General features: G+C 48.0%; 4 protein-coding genes across 4 annotated transcripts; 3 read left to right on the forward strand and 1 right to left on the reverse strand.

Moving 5' to 3' along the window:
- Nucleotides 1-138: 138 nt before the first annotated feature.
- On the forward strand, nucleotides 139-1,901 carry N7447_005014 (MFS transporter; the record flags this gene model as incomplete). Its single annotated transcript, XM_057229276.1, has 2 exons — nucleotides 139-1,551; nucleotides 1,611-1,901. 2 exons carry the CDS (start codon nucleotides 139-141, stop codon nucleotides 1,899-1,901), a joined length of 1,704 nt encoding a protein of 567 aa, XP_057084366.1.
- Nucleotides 1,902-2,782: 881 nt separating this feature from the next.
- Nucleotides 2,783-6,614, reverse strand: N7447_005015 (uncharacterized protein; the record flags this gene model as incomplete). Its single annotated transcript, XM_057229277.1, has 2 exons — nucleotides 2,783-3,618; nucleotides 3,671-6,614. The coding sequence occupies 2 exons, from the start codon at nucleotides 6,612-6,614 to the stop codon at nucleotides 2,783-2,785; spliced, it is 3,780 nt and encodes a 1,259-aa protein (XP_057084367.1).
- A 2,380-nt stretch (nucleotides 6,615-8,994) lies between these two features.
- On the forward strand, nucleotides 8,995-9,774 carry N7447_005016 (polysaccharide lyase; the record flags this gene model as incomplete). Its single annotated transcript, XM_057229278.1, has 1 exon — nucleotides 8,995-9,774. The coding sequence occupies one exon, from the start codon at nucleotides 8,995-8,997 to the stop codon at nucleotides 9,772-9,774; it is 780 nt and encodes a 259-aa protein (XP_057084368.1).
- Nucleotides 9,775-11,659: 1,885 nt separating this feature from the next.
- N7447_005017 (uncharacterized protein) lies at nucleotides 11,660-13,402 on the forward strand (the record flags this gene model as incomplete). The annotated part of the gene is made up of 1 exon (XM_057229279.1): nucleotides 11,660-13,402. One exon carries the CDS (start codon nucleotides 11,660-11,662, stop codon nucleotides 13,400-13,402), a length of 1,743 nt encoding a protein of 580 aa, XP_057084369.1.
- Nucleotides 13,403-13,803: the final 401 nt, after the last annotated feature.

A 13,803-nucleotide genomic window follows, 5' to 3' on the forward strand; every position in this document is an offset into this window, starting at 1 on the left:
AGTGCACGTCAACCGTACAAACAAGCTTTCCCACGACAACATTTGCCTCTACAACTAAGCTTTCCGCACCACCCCCAATCGCATGGTTAATTGTGAGAAGACTTCATTCAGTCTTGATTTCGCTGGTGTGTTGCCAGAATGATGGGTCCAGACCGGGCTTCGCTCAATCGCCGCTCCTCCACGCAGCATTACCAGACCTTCGATACCCCACCGCCCAAGTCGCGTGGGCGACCTAACTCGGGCCAGTCCGAGTCCTCCGCAGACGGCTCACACGATCCCCACAATGACACCGTTGATCTCCCCGGAACATCATCGCCGCTGCCGAAAAGGCAAATGGCAGTGCTAGCGATAATTGCACTGGCGGAGCAAACGGCATTGAACTCGATCAGTCCATACCTCCCGCACATGGCATCGACATTCCCCGAGGTAGAACCGACACAGGTGGGTGTATACGTTGGCAGCATTGCATCGGCCTTTGCGCTGGCTCAATTCAGCACAAATTATTTCTGGGGCTGGCTATCGGATCGTGTTGGCCGCAAGCCGGTGATACTGCTTGGCACATTTATGACTGCGCTGTGTTTCGTTGCATTCGGATTGTGCAGGACCCTTGTGCAAGCTATAATTGTGCAGGCGTTGATGGGTATGGTAAATGGCAACCAGGGTTTGGTCTCCACCTGTCTCGGAGAAATCACCGACCGAAGCAACCAGTCTCAGGCTTTCACCTACCTCCCGGTGCTATACGGGATTGGAGGCATAACCGGACCCCTCCTAGGAGGGCTCCTTATTTTTGAGACGAACCCTTTTACTGGCAACAAAAACCCATACCCGTATCTTGCGCCAAACGTACTGTCTGCTGTTATCCTTCTGGTCGACTTTGTTTTGACAGCTATTTTCCTGGAAGAGAGTCTCGAAGACGCAGAAAGTCTACCAAAGATCGGCAAAAAAGTGCGCAGCCTGTTCACATGGTTGTGGCAGTTCACCGGCAATTCCCGCCATCCGACCTACGTGGAGGTTCCGCAAGCAGTGCCATATCCCAACGGCCACCCTGATATAGAGACCGAAGATCACGACAGTGACCTGGACTCTGCGTCTGAGGTGTCAAGCATCCTTGGCCGCCACGATGAACTCTCTTGGGATGAGATCTTTACTCGAGATACCATCTTACTCCTTTTGACATACCTAATCTTTGCTTTTTGCAATGTTTCTTTCAACTCGCTATTTCCAATCTTTGCGCAAGCTAAGCCCCCTGCCGGACGGTCACTCACCCCGTCCGAGATTGGCCTTGCTCAAGGGTTTGCTGGCGTCGTGACGATTATTTTCCAAATTTGTATCTTCAACCGTCTGCGAGACAAGATGGGTAATCGATGGTCGTACCGCGCAGGTCTATTTGGCTTTGTTGTCTCGTTTATCCTAATGCCCTTCATTGGGTACAAGAGTAAGGTTAGCGAGGAGGTGACTGGCAAGTCGGCTATCATGACTATTGAACTTTGCCTCGTGTTGCTGGTCAAGACTATCGCCTCCGTGGGCGGCCTGACCAGCGCCCTGCTTCTGGTAAGAAATTCTGATGTACTCTTTCTGTAAGATCCACCGAACACTAACAATTTCTATAGATCACAAACTCGGCACCTAATAATGCCGTCCTCGGCGCTTTGAATGGTCTTGCACAGACTCTTTCTGCAGCTGGACGTGCAGTGGGCCCATTCCTCTCTGGAGGCCTGTTCACCCTCACAGCTAAAATCCAGCCTAAAGGAGAGGCCCTGGCATTCGGAGTTTTTGGTGCGGTCTCCTTCATTGGATTCATCCTGAGCTTCGGCATCCGTGGTCGTTCACTTGAAGCGGAAGGCTGGGGCGAGGACAGTGACGATGGAGACAAGTCGGACGACGAGCCGAGTGGTGTTTGATTAAATACACGGATCTATAAAATATGCCGATATGACGATGTGACGAGTTTATGCTTCCGTTCCAGCTTTTTTTTTTTTTTTTTTTTTTTGCATCTGAATATACATTAGCCCCGTTCCTTTAAGTTATATTATTGCTGTTGCATTCTTTGCCGAAACAAAATCGGGTATTCGATTCAATGTTGAGCTTGATAGATTTGTGGAGAGTAAAGTTGGTAGGATAACACTGAGAAAGAATACAACTCAACTATTAGGATTCTAGAGGATCACCTACATGTGTACTTCTATGAGTAGATTAAAGCCGAGTGAAGATGTCCAATCCTCACTTCTCACCCCTGGGGCCAGATTCCCGTCCCAATGTACAGCACGGACTATACATAACTTGAGATTCGGAGAGCACATTTACATATACAACATAGAATATGAAGACCTAGAAAATTCGTCATACTGATCAATAGCCAGCCACGCTTCGAGGGTTCGATATTTGTTAAAGCGATCATACAGAATCCTGACCCGAGGCACAAGCCAAGAGAAGTGTAGTACTAGGCTAGACTGAGTTGGGATTTAGGAAAGATATTTCCTGGCATAGAAAATATTGCAATTTATTCGCTGATTATGCTGCAGACGTTAACAAGAAATTAGGATCATAACAGACAATAAGCACGGTTCGAGACTCGATAGAGAGACATGTAATGGAGTGTTGACGCGAAAAGTGATCTATGAGAATGATTCAAAATCCAATTAAAACTCGAAATTCAAATATAAATAGCAAGGGTATATAACACATAATGATCGACTCAGTAAATCATGAGATAAATGACGTGAAAGAAACGGAACGCAGGCTAAAAAAGAACCAAAGAAAAAACAAAGTAATTGAAACACTATCAAGCCCAGTGCCAGCCTGACTCTTGTGACTTTTGACGCTTAATAACATCCGACAGCAGGGTATCGCCTTGGCCAGAGGGATTGTGCTGGTTCTTTCTCCGCTGACGCTGAAGTAGCTGCACAGCAGCAGGAGCATCGATCCCTTCACCAGTATCCGTAATCTTGAGAGCCCACTTAGCGTCTTGCGGACTAAAGCCAAGCTCATTAACCATCATATCAATGGCGCGGTCGACAGGATCTAGAACTTGCGGCCGTAGTGGTAGAGGAACTATAGCCGGCGGTAGTGGAGTATGCGACGGAGGGAAAACACTGGTAGAGTCGGACGGGTGAGTCGGGGTATGGGGAGCCGTCCCACAAGTTGAATTTGAGGATCTATCAAGGACGAGAGCAGGAACAGATGGAATGGGCCGGTGATCTCGAATCGACCCATTGAGATTATGGACAATAGTGCTGAACTCCGACATAGGGCGTTCAGCAGAGAAAGAAAACCGGCCGTTGGGATCGGGCTCGAAACCGCGTTCACGGCGGCAGCGAAGCTCGTAGGCGAATCCGGCTTGTCGCTCACGGATATCGCGGTCGGTTTCATTGGGGCTTGCTTTTTGCGGGCTGATTTCGGTCGGGCTGTCAAGTGCGCGTTCTTGGAGCTCGTAGGCACGTGAAACTGCTTCTTTCAGGAACGATGATCGACTTGCTTCGATTTCGGTTGCTTCCCATTTGGTGAGGCCGATTGACTTCGCTTTGGTGAATGTGGCGGTGGCGGTGTCAGCCGGGCAGACAGAGCTGAGTGTTAACACTGCGCCTAGACCGAGTGTGAGAATGTATGAAGTCCATTCCTCTGCATTTCTGAATTAGCCGTGATCAAATAGACATTGTGTTGTTTCACTTACCGAGAACGGTCTCTTCGAGGGCCAGTTCACCATCTGGAACATTCATGCTATCAAAAATGCCGACCTTGCGAGCTTCAATGCACTTTCCATGCAACGGCTGCAACAGAACACCCATGCAAGTCCAGATCTCCGTCAGATCGTACATCTGCTTCTGTGATAGACCGGAAAGATTTCCACGACCGAATCCCTCCGGTGGTTCAAACAGAACATTATTGATACCGAAAGGTTGTGTCATCGTTGAAGCCGAAGTGAAATGGTTCTTCGCCTGGACACCACCCTTCAACCAGTCCATTTGGCCAGCAATATCATTCTCGCGCCCCTTGCCACAGCCGAAGATCCGACAGAAGGTCCAGAGCCGCCAGAAAGCATCGTCGACTTCCTCGGCGCGGGTGTTATCCACGCCCGCCAGACCACGGATGGTATCGCGACGCAGGAACGGAGCGCACCGCGCAAGGACCAATGCCTTCAGCTTGGCAAGAGTGTAGATGTCCTGTGCGTACCTCTGCAGATACAGCGTGGGCGTGTAATCTGGAACCTGGGAGTCAGGATCTACGAGGAGCTGCCACTCCATTTCCCATGGCGGACTCATTTCGCGCAGTTCCCAAGCGGGCGGGGACATTTTGAACAGGGCATTCTTCAGCATGGGCAGCTCGCGACCTTTGAACGAGGTATAGATCTTTTTGTTGACGAGGGCAAAGTTGAAAAGGTCATCTAGAGAGTCGATGTTCTGCATGATTGACATAATCAAATCCACTGGCATATCTATCGGGGTGGTGCTATTGACTGGAACATTGCGCTTGTCTCGGGGAGGCAGCACAGCTGTAGGCGACGGGGGAGTAGCGGGAAGTTCATAGATCTGTTCGGTGAGTTGAATGCTGCTTGCCTGGGCAGTCGAGACCATAGCCCAGCTCTGACGGATTTTGGAGGCTATGGGCTTCTCTAGTTTCATGTCCTCCATGGCGACCGGGCCGGGGCTACCCGATAACACTGCTTTTTCCGCAGCGTGATCGAAGGGATTCCCGTGATCATTAGTTTGCAGACCATTAGTTTGCAGACGAGGCAATTGAAGTAGCAGGCTGTTGCGCGTGGGGGCCAGATCGAGGGGAGGATGCGAGTCTAATGTCATGTGCATGGAGTCCTCCGACCGTGAGCCGACGCTAACTGCATCGCGCACCACTTGGCCTTGCTTGCGAAAGCTTAGGAAGGATTTCTTGGATTTTTCTTTTTTGATGGTTTGCTTTGAAGCTGGAGTTCTTGCTTCGGTCTCCCTTTCTTCCAAGTCCTTCTCCCTAGCCTTGCCCGATCGACGAGGCTTGTCTTTCGCCTCCCTTTTAATTTTAAGACTTTTTTCTTTGGCTGGAATTGAGCCCGCTGATTTGATCGTGTTGACCCGACTGCCGTTCTTCAGTGTCGATTTCCCTTGCGGTGTGTATGAGTGAGGCTTCGTGGAAGGGGGGAGGGGCGCCGGCCGGGTAGCAATCAAGTCCCCGTTATGGCGACTGATCTGCAATGGCCCGTCGAGGATCAGCAGCGTTTTATGAGACAAATCTTGGCCAGCAAGACCCGCTAGGGCATCTTCGAGTTCCTCGGCGGCCTGCGACAATGTTGGGATATGACGGGCTCGATGACCAGCGACCACTAGATCTGACCGTTGTCGACCTTGTCGACCTTGACGCTGCGGCTGGCTCTGTGGTTGGCGCTGACTGTGTCCGCATGTACGGCAGGAATGGTTGGGTTGTCGGCGGGTATTCAACTGGTGTAACATGGACTCCTTCAATTCGCTCTGGCTCCTCGTGGAGGAGTGTTGCAACGAGATCAGCGAGTTTCTCTTGGAGTGTGTTGACCACTGTGACTTGACGTGTGACGAAGCTACCGAAAGGGGGGAGTCGCTGCGGTAACTTGAGGCTGAGCTGGGCTCGAGGAATGGTTCCAGTGGCAAGGGCTTGTTCTTGAGGTCGTTCATTGATACCTTTTTGGTGATGGGACTTGGAAAGACGGGCTTTGAGACGTGCAGGTGGCAGGGAACCACTACCGAGGAAGGCCGCGAGGAACAGATGGAACGGGCGTCGTCGAAGACACCCGCGGCGACGGGGGAAAAGATGGAGTATGCGTCGGCTGTCTTGTAAGGGTATCGTTCATCATCTCCCCAGAACGTGGTGCCAACACTGGTCACCGAAGTGCGACGACTGTAACACGATGAAGCACAATCCAAAGTCTCTTCAGACCCAGAAGACAAGTGGGTGATCTCCTGTTGATCGGTAGACCCATGTGCATCGGGAGGGCCTTGTGCATCGGGAGCGACATCTGCAGAGCTTTGATATAAATTCTGCACTCGTTCTTCTAGTTCCCGTTCGAAAAAAGAGGGCCCCATCGAGCGGTCCATATTGAAATCTGCACTGACCGGGGAGACAACGGACAAGTTCGAAGACAGCTCTGGGAAAAAGCGGGCCAAGCGGGAGGATGAAGGCAATGGAGGGAGATGGCCTGACAATGGAGAAATTTCAGATTCAGGTTCAGAAGGAGGTGATTCCAAGTCAATCATAGTGCCCAAAACTTTCTGCGGAGAGGAAGACTGAATATCCCCGACCTCCCCGACTGCGATATCTTCTTTGTGACTCGACTCGTGTGATTGGCTTTCTGTCTCTTTGGTGTCGGTTGCCATGTGGTTAGCAGAGGCCCCTGGTATCGTTCCAGACGGGTCATGGGTGTCCACGATCTGCGCTGGCATTGTCGGTAGGTGTTTCGGTAGTTCTTCATCGTCTGTGAGACTCGATGGAACTGAAACACTGCCCCGGACAGCTGTGATTCGGGCTTCTAGACCGAATGGTTTCATTCGAAGCTTTAGCGATGGAGGACGAAAAAGTGTTTTCTTCTGTTTCGAAGACTTGGTCTTCTCGGACGGATCACGAGATCCAGCAGGCGCCATTAGTAGCCAGTAACTCATATTTCAGCTCTTGTCCTGGATTTTTATTGACGGGGCATTGTTCTCCCAAAAAGGCTGTTCTTGCACTTTGTTAGCGCGATGTTGAACAAAGCACTCCAACCTGAGTTGCATTGGAACCTACCGTCAATTGGAGTTTTGGTGAATGTAGACTCGGGGAGGCAAAGTGTAAAGGTTTCTTTGTAGACAATAGTTCGTTCCGGTTGGGGCTGCATACAACAAAGACGAACCCACCACCTATTCTTTTTTTTTTTCCCTCTTGCAAGTATAGGAGTTCGCAAAGATGAAACGAAAAAGAAACTTGGAATGGGAATTATTCCAGGTAGATCTAACCTCGCACAATATTAAGCACCCGGTTAATATCGCCCTTTTTAGGCCCCCGAAATCAGCAGGTGGTCATCCAAGATTCTCTAGGAACTATGGCGCTTCTCAAAATGATTTCCAAGCCAAATAGTCAGACCATAATGATTTCGTGAGTTATTTGGGTTAGTGTACTGCAGCTAAACAGCGATCCTCTGGGGCCAAAAAAGATCAAACCCCAAATTCCCAATTGAGCAAGTCGTGAACTTTTTAGATACGGAGTAAATTGAAGGCAGATTCCCAAGTCTTATAGTACTGGAGTGACTATTTCTATAGTTCTATAATTTTTATTTTTATTTGCATCGAACTTCGTGTTTTCTCGTACTCGGTATGGCGCAGGGTATGTAACTCTTGTTCTCGTGTTGACAGTTGCCGTCAGGACCTGCAAGGTTACAATATGGATACGAAAATAACCCAACTGGGCCAATAATATACAAGAGTAATACACCCCGCATAAAATATGGAGTACAACATATATGCATGTCGATTGCCACTATGATTTTCGCCCCCATTGCCCCCATGACCGACAATCTTTGGAAGACATGTACATCTGTACATACGCCTCTTAGAAATCCTGTCTGATACCCAAACTCTGCTGACTGTTAGAGTATCTTACTCTTACTATTTACATAGTTGATTATATTAATTAGTGTCATAGAAGTGGGTCTTCATCTTTTAGGCCGCTTTTACCTGGAAGATAATATCCCTAGTATACCTTCCCTGAATTTTTCTGCTGGCTGGATATATCCCTCTTTCAATAAAGTCGTGAAAAATTGGAAGTAAATTGCACTTTGCCTAGAATCCACTGTGGATATCCTGAATATTCCTAGAGCATTGGCCCAATTCGGAAGGAGGATATCAAAAGACCAATTACTCAACTCGTCCAAGTGAAATGCACGTGTCCCCTTTGATCGATAGTGACAGCGGCTATGATATAACGGCTAATGTGCAAAGGCCCATCGTTCTCCGGGGATTTTTCCTGAACGCCACGTGTGGATGGGACTGGTTTTATGTTCGATAACGATTTGACTCCGCGTCCAAGCTCCCAAGGTTTATTTTATATTGGCCTCCAGAGCTGTTATTGGAGGAGCTGTCAGCGGAAGACACGGATGGTAAGCCGAAATTTCAAGTTTGATAAAAGACAAAAGACAAAAGACAAAGATAGAGTGAGAAAGAAGAAAGAGGGTGAGAGATGGCTAGGATCGAAAAGAACAGAGGAAGGACACCAAGAAGCAAGAGAAGACTTTCTACCTAAGGATAATAGTTCTGCCTATGGATGCATCAGGCTACACTATCAATTTCATCTCATCTAGTTACAACATACGGAGTAACCTCTGTGTATGTGTATCTTATTCATCTTATATTACTTCTTGTTTAAACTAACACAGCGCACTACCGCTATGCTGTAGCAAATTGAAACCACAAAAATAAACCAACTAACTATAGTCTAGCCAGTCAGGCTATACTTGTGTGACACTTCCTCGGTTCACTCTGTCTGCAATCGAATGCCATGGAATCACTTGCTTATAGCAGTAAGATTAATGGCTATCAGAATTTGGATCTAGAAAGGTCGACAAGATGTAACGATATGGAGGGTTACGGAGAACCTCTCGACCAACAGGTGGCGATTGGTGAATGATCTACAGGGGGTTCGTATATTACCCCCTCCAAATTACTTGTGAATCCCAGCAATCGACCCAATGAAGTCGCCATATTATTCACGGTGGACTATCAAGAGTACTTTGTATGTTGTAGATGAATCCGGCCTTGATCGCTCGTCTCAGATGCGGTAGCTCACTTCTCGTTTGAGGAACTGCCCTCGTTTCTTCAAGGTCCAATGAGACAACATCAATAAAATTGATGAGCAACTAGAAGTGCTTTACTTTCCCTTGCCGGAAGCTCGAGTTTGCACTGAAGCTCGGACTTGTGTGTATAAAGATGCCCAACCCACGAGAGTGCGGGTAGTTGAAGATACAACCACCAACCCTACTCTGTATCATTTTCTACCGTCCCTTCCCCTATCATGCTTGGCAAAATCCCATCCGTCGCAGCCTTGCTGGCACTCAGCCTGAGCGCCCAAGCAAGTCTAATCTTCAAAAACTCTGGCACAACCTCAGGCTGGGACAAAACAAACCAAGAACACCGCGGCACCGTGAAGCAAGTGACAGACGAGGCTTATGAGGGAAAAACTGCCCTCAAAATGACTCAAATCTACGACGAAGACTACTCCGGCCGGTATCACTCGGAAGTGGTGAAGAACGACGTGTACAAGCGTGGCGACACGGGCGCATACGGTTTCTCCTTCCGACTGCAAGACGACTGGCAATTCCTCCCCGTGCAGTCCTACGGCATTGCACAGTTTATTGCCGACTTCACAGACAGCGGCTGCGAAGACTGGATGCCGACAACCATGGTCGCGCTTAAGGGCGACAAACTCTACTCGCGTGTCAAGGAAGGCTCGGTCTGTAAGCAAGAGGTTCATGGTTTTAACGACCTAGCCACCGTGACTGCTGGTGAATGGCACCGAATTGAAATCGAGGCGAAGTGGGAGTCGGATGGGACGGGGCATTACACATTCTACTATGATGGGGAGAAGGTGTTGGATGAGCAGAATATCAGCACTACTGTTGAGGATGATCGTGCTTTCCAATTCCGGGTTGGTCTTTATGCGAACGGCTGGCATGATGATAAGCAGATGAAGGGCTCTCAAGGCACTAGGTCGATTTGGTATGACGAGATTGCTGCTGGGACTAAGCTTTCTGATGTTTCATCAGAAGCCGAGATCGATGCCGGCGATTGTTGATATGGGTGGATTCGAGTATTTTGTATTTAGTCAGGGGGCAGTATTGACGGAACAATGGATGTGTTTAGCCAGAATTGAAGCAGAGATAGGGTTGTGCTTTGATTCTCCCGAATATGAATGTGCCCTTCTCCGATCTATGCTCCGTACTAGAGTTGCTTTTCAATTTGGAGGGCGTAGGGAAAAAATGCATTCGACATATCGTAACTATTCACAATTCCTAAACTTGCCGAGGTCAGCCCGGCTTATCCGGGCACTAGATTGAAATGAACGGTCCATGTCAGTCCAAACGGGTTACCTGTGCTGTACTAGTGCCGTCGATCCGTAGGCGAAGTTGAGAATCACCAGTGATCGGGGCCAAAACTTTGGTAAATGACATCAATTCTGATAACTTATCTCAGCGCTGTTTTGATATGCAACAAGTTCGTATCGTGTACAAATGCATTGTATTGTAGTTTTGGCCCCTGTTTTGCGCACATGCAGAAGATGTGCCGCGTGGGGTCCAATTCAGAACTGACATAATTTTGCATTGATATCGCCCTCACCTATGTTGTACGGAGATGCATTTATATGTCAATTATAGCTGTACCTTGTAATGCGCCGTAATATTGGATGCTGATTTGAGATGTTTTCCTTGAGGGTTTCTACATTAGGATATCTTCCGCTCACACTTTTCGAATGTATCCGATGTCTTCAAAAATTACCACAAAAGAGGTCCCTGCTCCGCCCAGAGTGTATCCATAAATGTCTGCAAGAGGGGTGTTGCTAATTATATCGAGAGCTAAGCATTTCGGGAACGAGTACGGAGTAAAAAAGGTTAGAACAAATCGGAACCGAAAATACGACATCCAATGCAGGTTGACACTACCAACAATAGAAATCTATCCCGGGCAGCTTTTAGTGCTGACTTCAATTTTGATGTGCAAAAATCTTATACGATTTTTAGTCCTAGTTTGCACAACATACCACTATAAATAGATAGAGTCTAATTAATCTTATATTCCCATGGAGTGTCCATGGTATTCTTTGTATCATTAGAACGGCTTGCTTTATCTTGCATGTGAATTCCTCTTTGTCGAACTTGGAGTCGGGCAACTTGCTTTCAACTTCGATAGCGATCTTCATCCTTTGTGCGATTCAGTGTCTAGATCTCTCTGCTATACCCATTTACACGCAGTGCAGTGGTTGATCACGTAGAACTAAGTCTGAGGATTAGGGTTTAGCTGAACTGTTGGGTAGATTTTCCATAAACAAAATATGTCGATTCAATTTGTATTCAGAAGTTATCCTTTCAAGTTGTGAAAGAAACTTTTTGTTCTCAAGATGAACCCCATCGAAGCCACTTTGCACTTCGTCGAATTCCCGACCCTCTTCAATGGCCATAAGTATTGTGTGATTGGACTATGCATTCTTCTGCAATCGTGTTTTTTAAACAATAAAACTTGAACTTGGTAGTGTTGACTTCAGGAATAAACATTAGCGATCTCCATTCTCCATCCATACAGAACTGACGCATGAGTCTCACGGTAAACTTAACTTCCATAACTGGCTCAATATTCCACTTCAAATGTATGCATAAGAGGCATACTATGCTATGCCACTCCAGAACAAATTTTGGTTCTTCGACTCTTTGTTCATTTGTGCTCTTAGAATCGTCCTCTACCGTTGTAAGAGTAATTCATGTTTCTTCTTGTCCAATGACTACGAACCGAATCTATATTTATCCCCTTAGTTCCTTTGGTTCCTTTGATCAAAGGAAAATCCGAGAATTGTCACGTACCGATGTCGAGGGGGGTGTTGGAAGGGTGAAAAAGATATAAAATAGCTGTGTGTCAATGCTTCGAGGCAAGTTTGATTTATCGACAAACCCCTCTCAAGTCCATCCACCATGTTTCGTTTCGACGAGGAGATCCTGGAATCTTGGGGTCCCGCAGTTTGGGGAGTTATCTTCGACAGATTGCAAAGTGGAAATGTCAAAGGTGGTGTGCTTCAGGTTGCCTGGCCAAGCAACGTAGACAAGAAAACAGCAGCCGAGCAGATCCAATGGGCCACCAGGTTGCCTCTTCCCCAGCTCCCTCAGAAGGCACTCGAGACTATATTTGATCGAATGGTTGGTTTCTCATTGGGAGTTCGATATATGGATGAAAAGAAGATCCACGCTATGCATGGACTCGCAAAAGAGAATGGTCCCCTCAGATCGAGTGTGGAAAGATGGTTCAAGCGTTCTGGTACCGTCGAAAAATGGAGGGAATTGATTCGATCCTACACAGATTATGAAGATGTGATGGGCCATTTGTCGGACTGCACTACATTTCCAAGAGAAACGGATAACCATCCATTCAAGACCAATCCTGCATACGATGCCGCAATGCAATGCTCTTCCTGTTTAGAGTTCCTGGTTTATTTTGAGATTGTCACGCCCAATGGTTATGACTTATCCGGAAGAAACTGGCTTGAAGCAGGATTGAATGGTCCCAATATGGATTTGCTCACCTTCATGGTAAACAATGCGGATCCTCAACATCTGATCAAACCCAGAGACATTAAAGAAACCCGCCAGAACCATATTCTTCTCTCACTCGTTGGTGTTGGTGCGTTTTCTCAATTCGTGATTGCCCTGAACAGGCTACGCCAGGCAAACCTCGTGCCGGTCGAAGAACTTCGCACAATCTTCCACGAAGCAGCGATGCATGAGTTCTGCGCTGTCGCACCCGTCGCCGTGGCCAAAGCACTCTACCAGCACGGAATCAACATCGGAAACGTCGAGCACCAGTACCACGAACTCGGCGGACAGCTAGAATCCTCCTGGCATATCGCAGCAGCCTTCAACCCCGCTGGAGGCGAGTTCATGACCTGGCTTGATAAATTCTCCATGCTCAACGCAGAGGTCCGAAATTCGGAAAACATGAACCCGCTGATGTACGCCGCATGTTTCGACGAGCCAGCCGCAATCGACTGGCTGTGCAAGAAATGCGATCCCATGCAGCCCAGGTTAGACGGAGGCCCGCAGGGGTACGCCTTAATCTGCGCGGCTCGAAGCTCATACCTTCACAGCGGCGAGATATTCGCCATCATCCTCTCACATCTACCAGATACACTATTCACTAACCAATACGGCAAGATATTCGGCACCGAGATCGCTGAAGGGCTCGCCTCGCACAGGCGCAAGCTCGCCGATAGCAGAGCCAGCGAGCCCACGCAAGAGGTGATGGACCTTCTCGGAGTGCGCAAGATGCAAGCTCTTATCCGCCGGCTATCTAATGACTGGGCCGGCAGTGAATGGCACCTGTCGCTGGAGGCGTACCTCCGCGATAACGATCTGGGTGCCCTTAAATTCAGCATCGGTACAGGGAAGCGGCTGCTTCGGAGCACCACATCGCGGGAGACCTCGCGTCGCTTAGAGGCAAGCTTACCCAGGAGCCCTAAGTTCCGCAGGTCTTCTTCAAGTGATGTACTAATGATGTTTGATGCCGGTAACGGGCAATCTCCTGCTCGCGCGGATAGTATCAGGAGGAATAGGCCCACTCATGTTACTGCTCGCAGTGGTGGGAGACAGACTCTCGGTCCTATCAGAGATACTAGCAGTATGATAACCAAGACTGTGCGCAAGGGACCAAATCGCCGAAGTTGAGAGGTTGTGTCTCGGCCTGGTACTGGTAGAGGGATTGTTGTTGCTTGTTGGATGAAGCATGGGAGTACGCTTCCTGCTTATGATATTTCTTTTTTGGTATTTGCCTAGTGGCTTCTAGTTGATTTAATTTCAGTGGCCACATTTGTCGTTGATGTTCTTATTCGAGCTCGTCATCTTTTTGTCCGGTTCTGTACCTTTCTATTTCAGAAATTTACGAATAGTTTCTTCTCATATTCTTGAAACATATCATTGCTTACTGTATAACGCCTCTTATCCCATTTAATCTGCCTTCAGCGATCAAGCCAAGTATCAAATAAAGAGGTTGAACAAAAGCAGCAAAGAACTTTGGACAGATCTACCAGTCAAGTGTACTTGGTGAAGTACCGTGTTGCGATCCACCG

This window comes from Penicillium robsamsonii (assembly GCF_028829455.1).
Source record: "Penicillium robsamsonii strain IBT 29466 chromosome Unknown utg000003l_segment0_segment0, whole genome shotgun sequence".
Taxonomy (NCBI): domain Eukaryota; kingdom Fungi; phylum Ascomycota; class Eurotiomycetes; order Eurotiales; family Aspergillaceae; genus Penicillium; species Penicillium robsamsonii.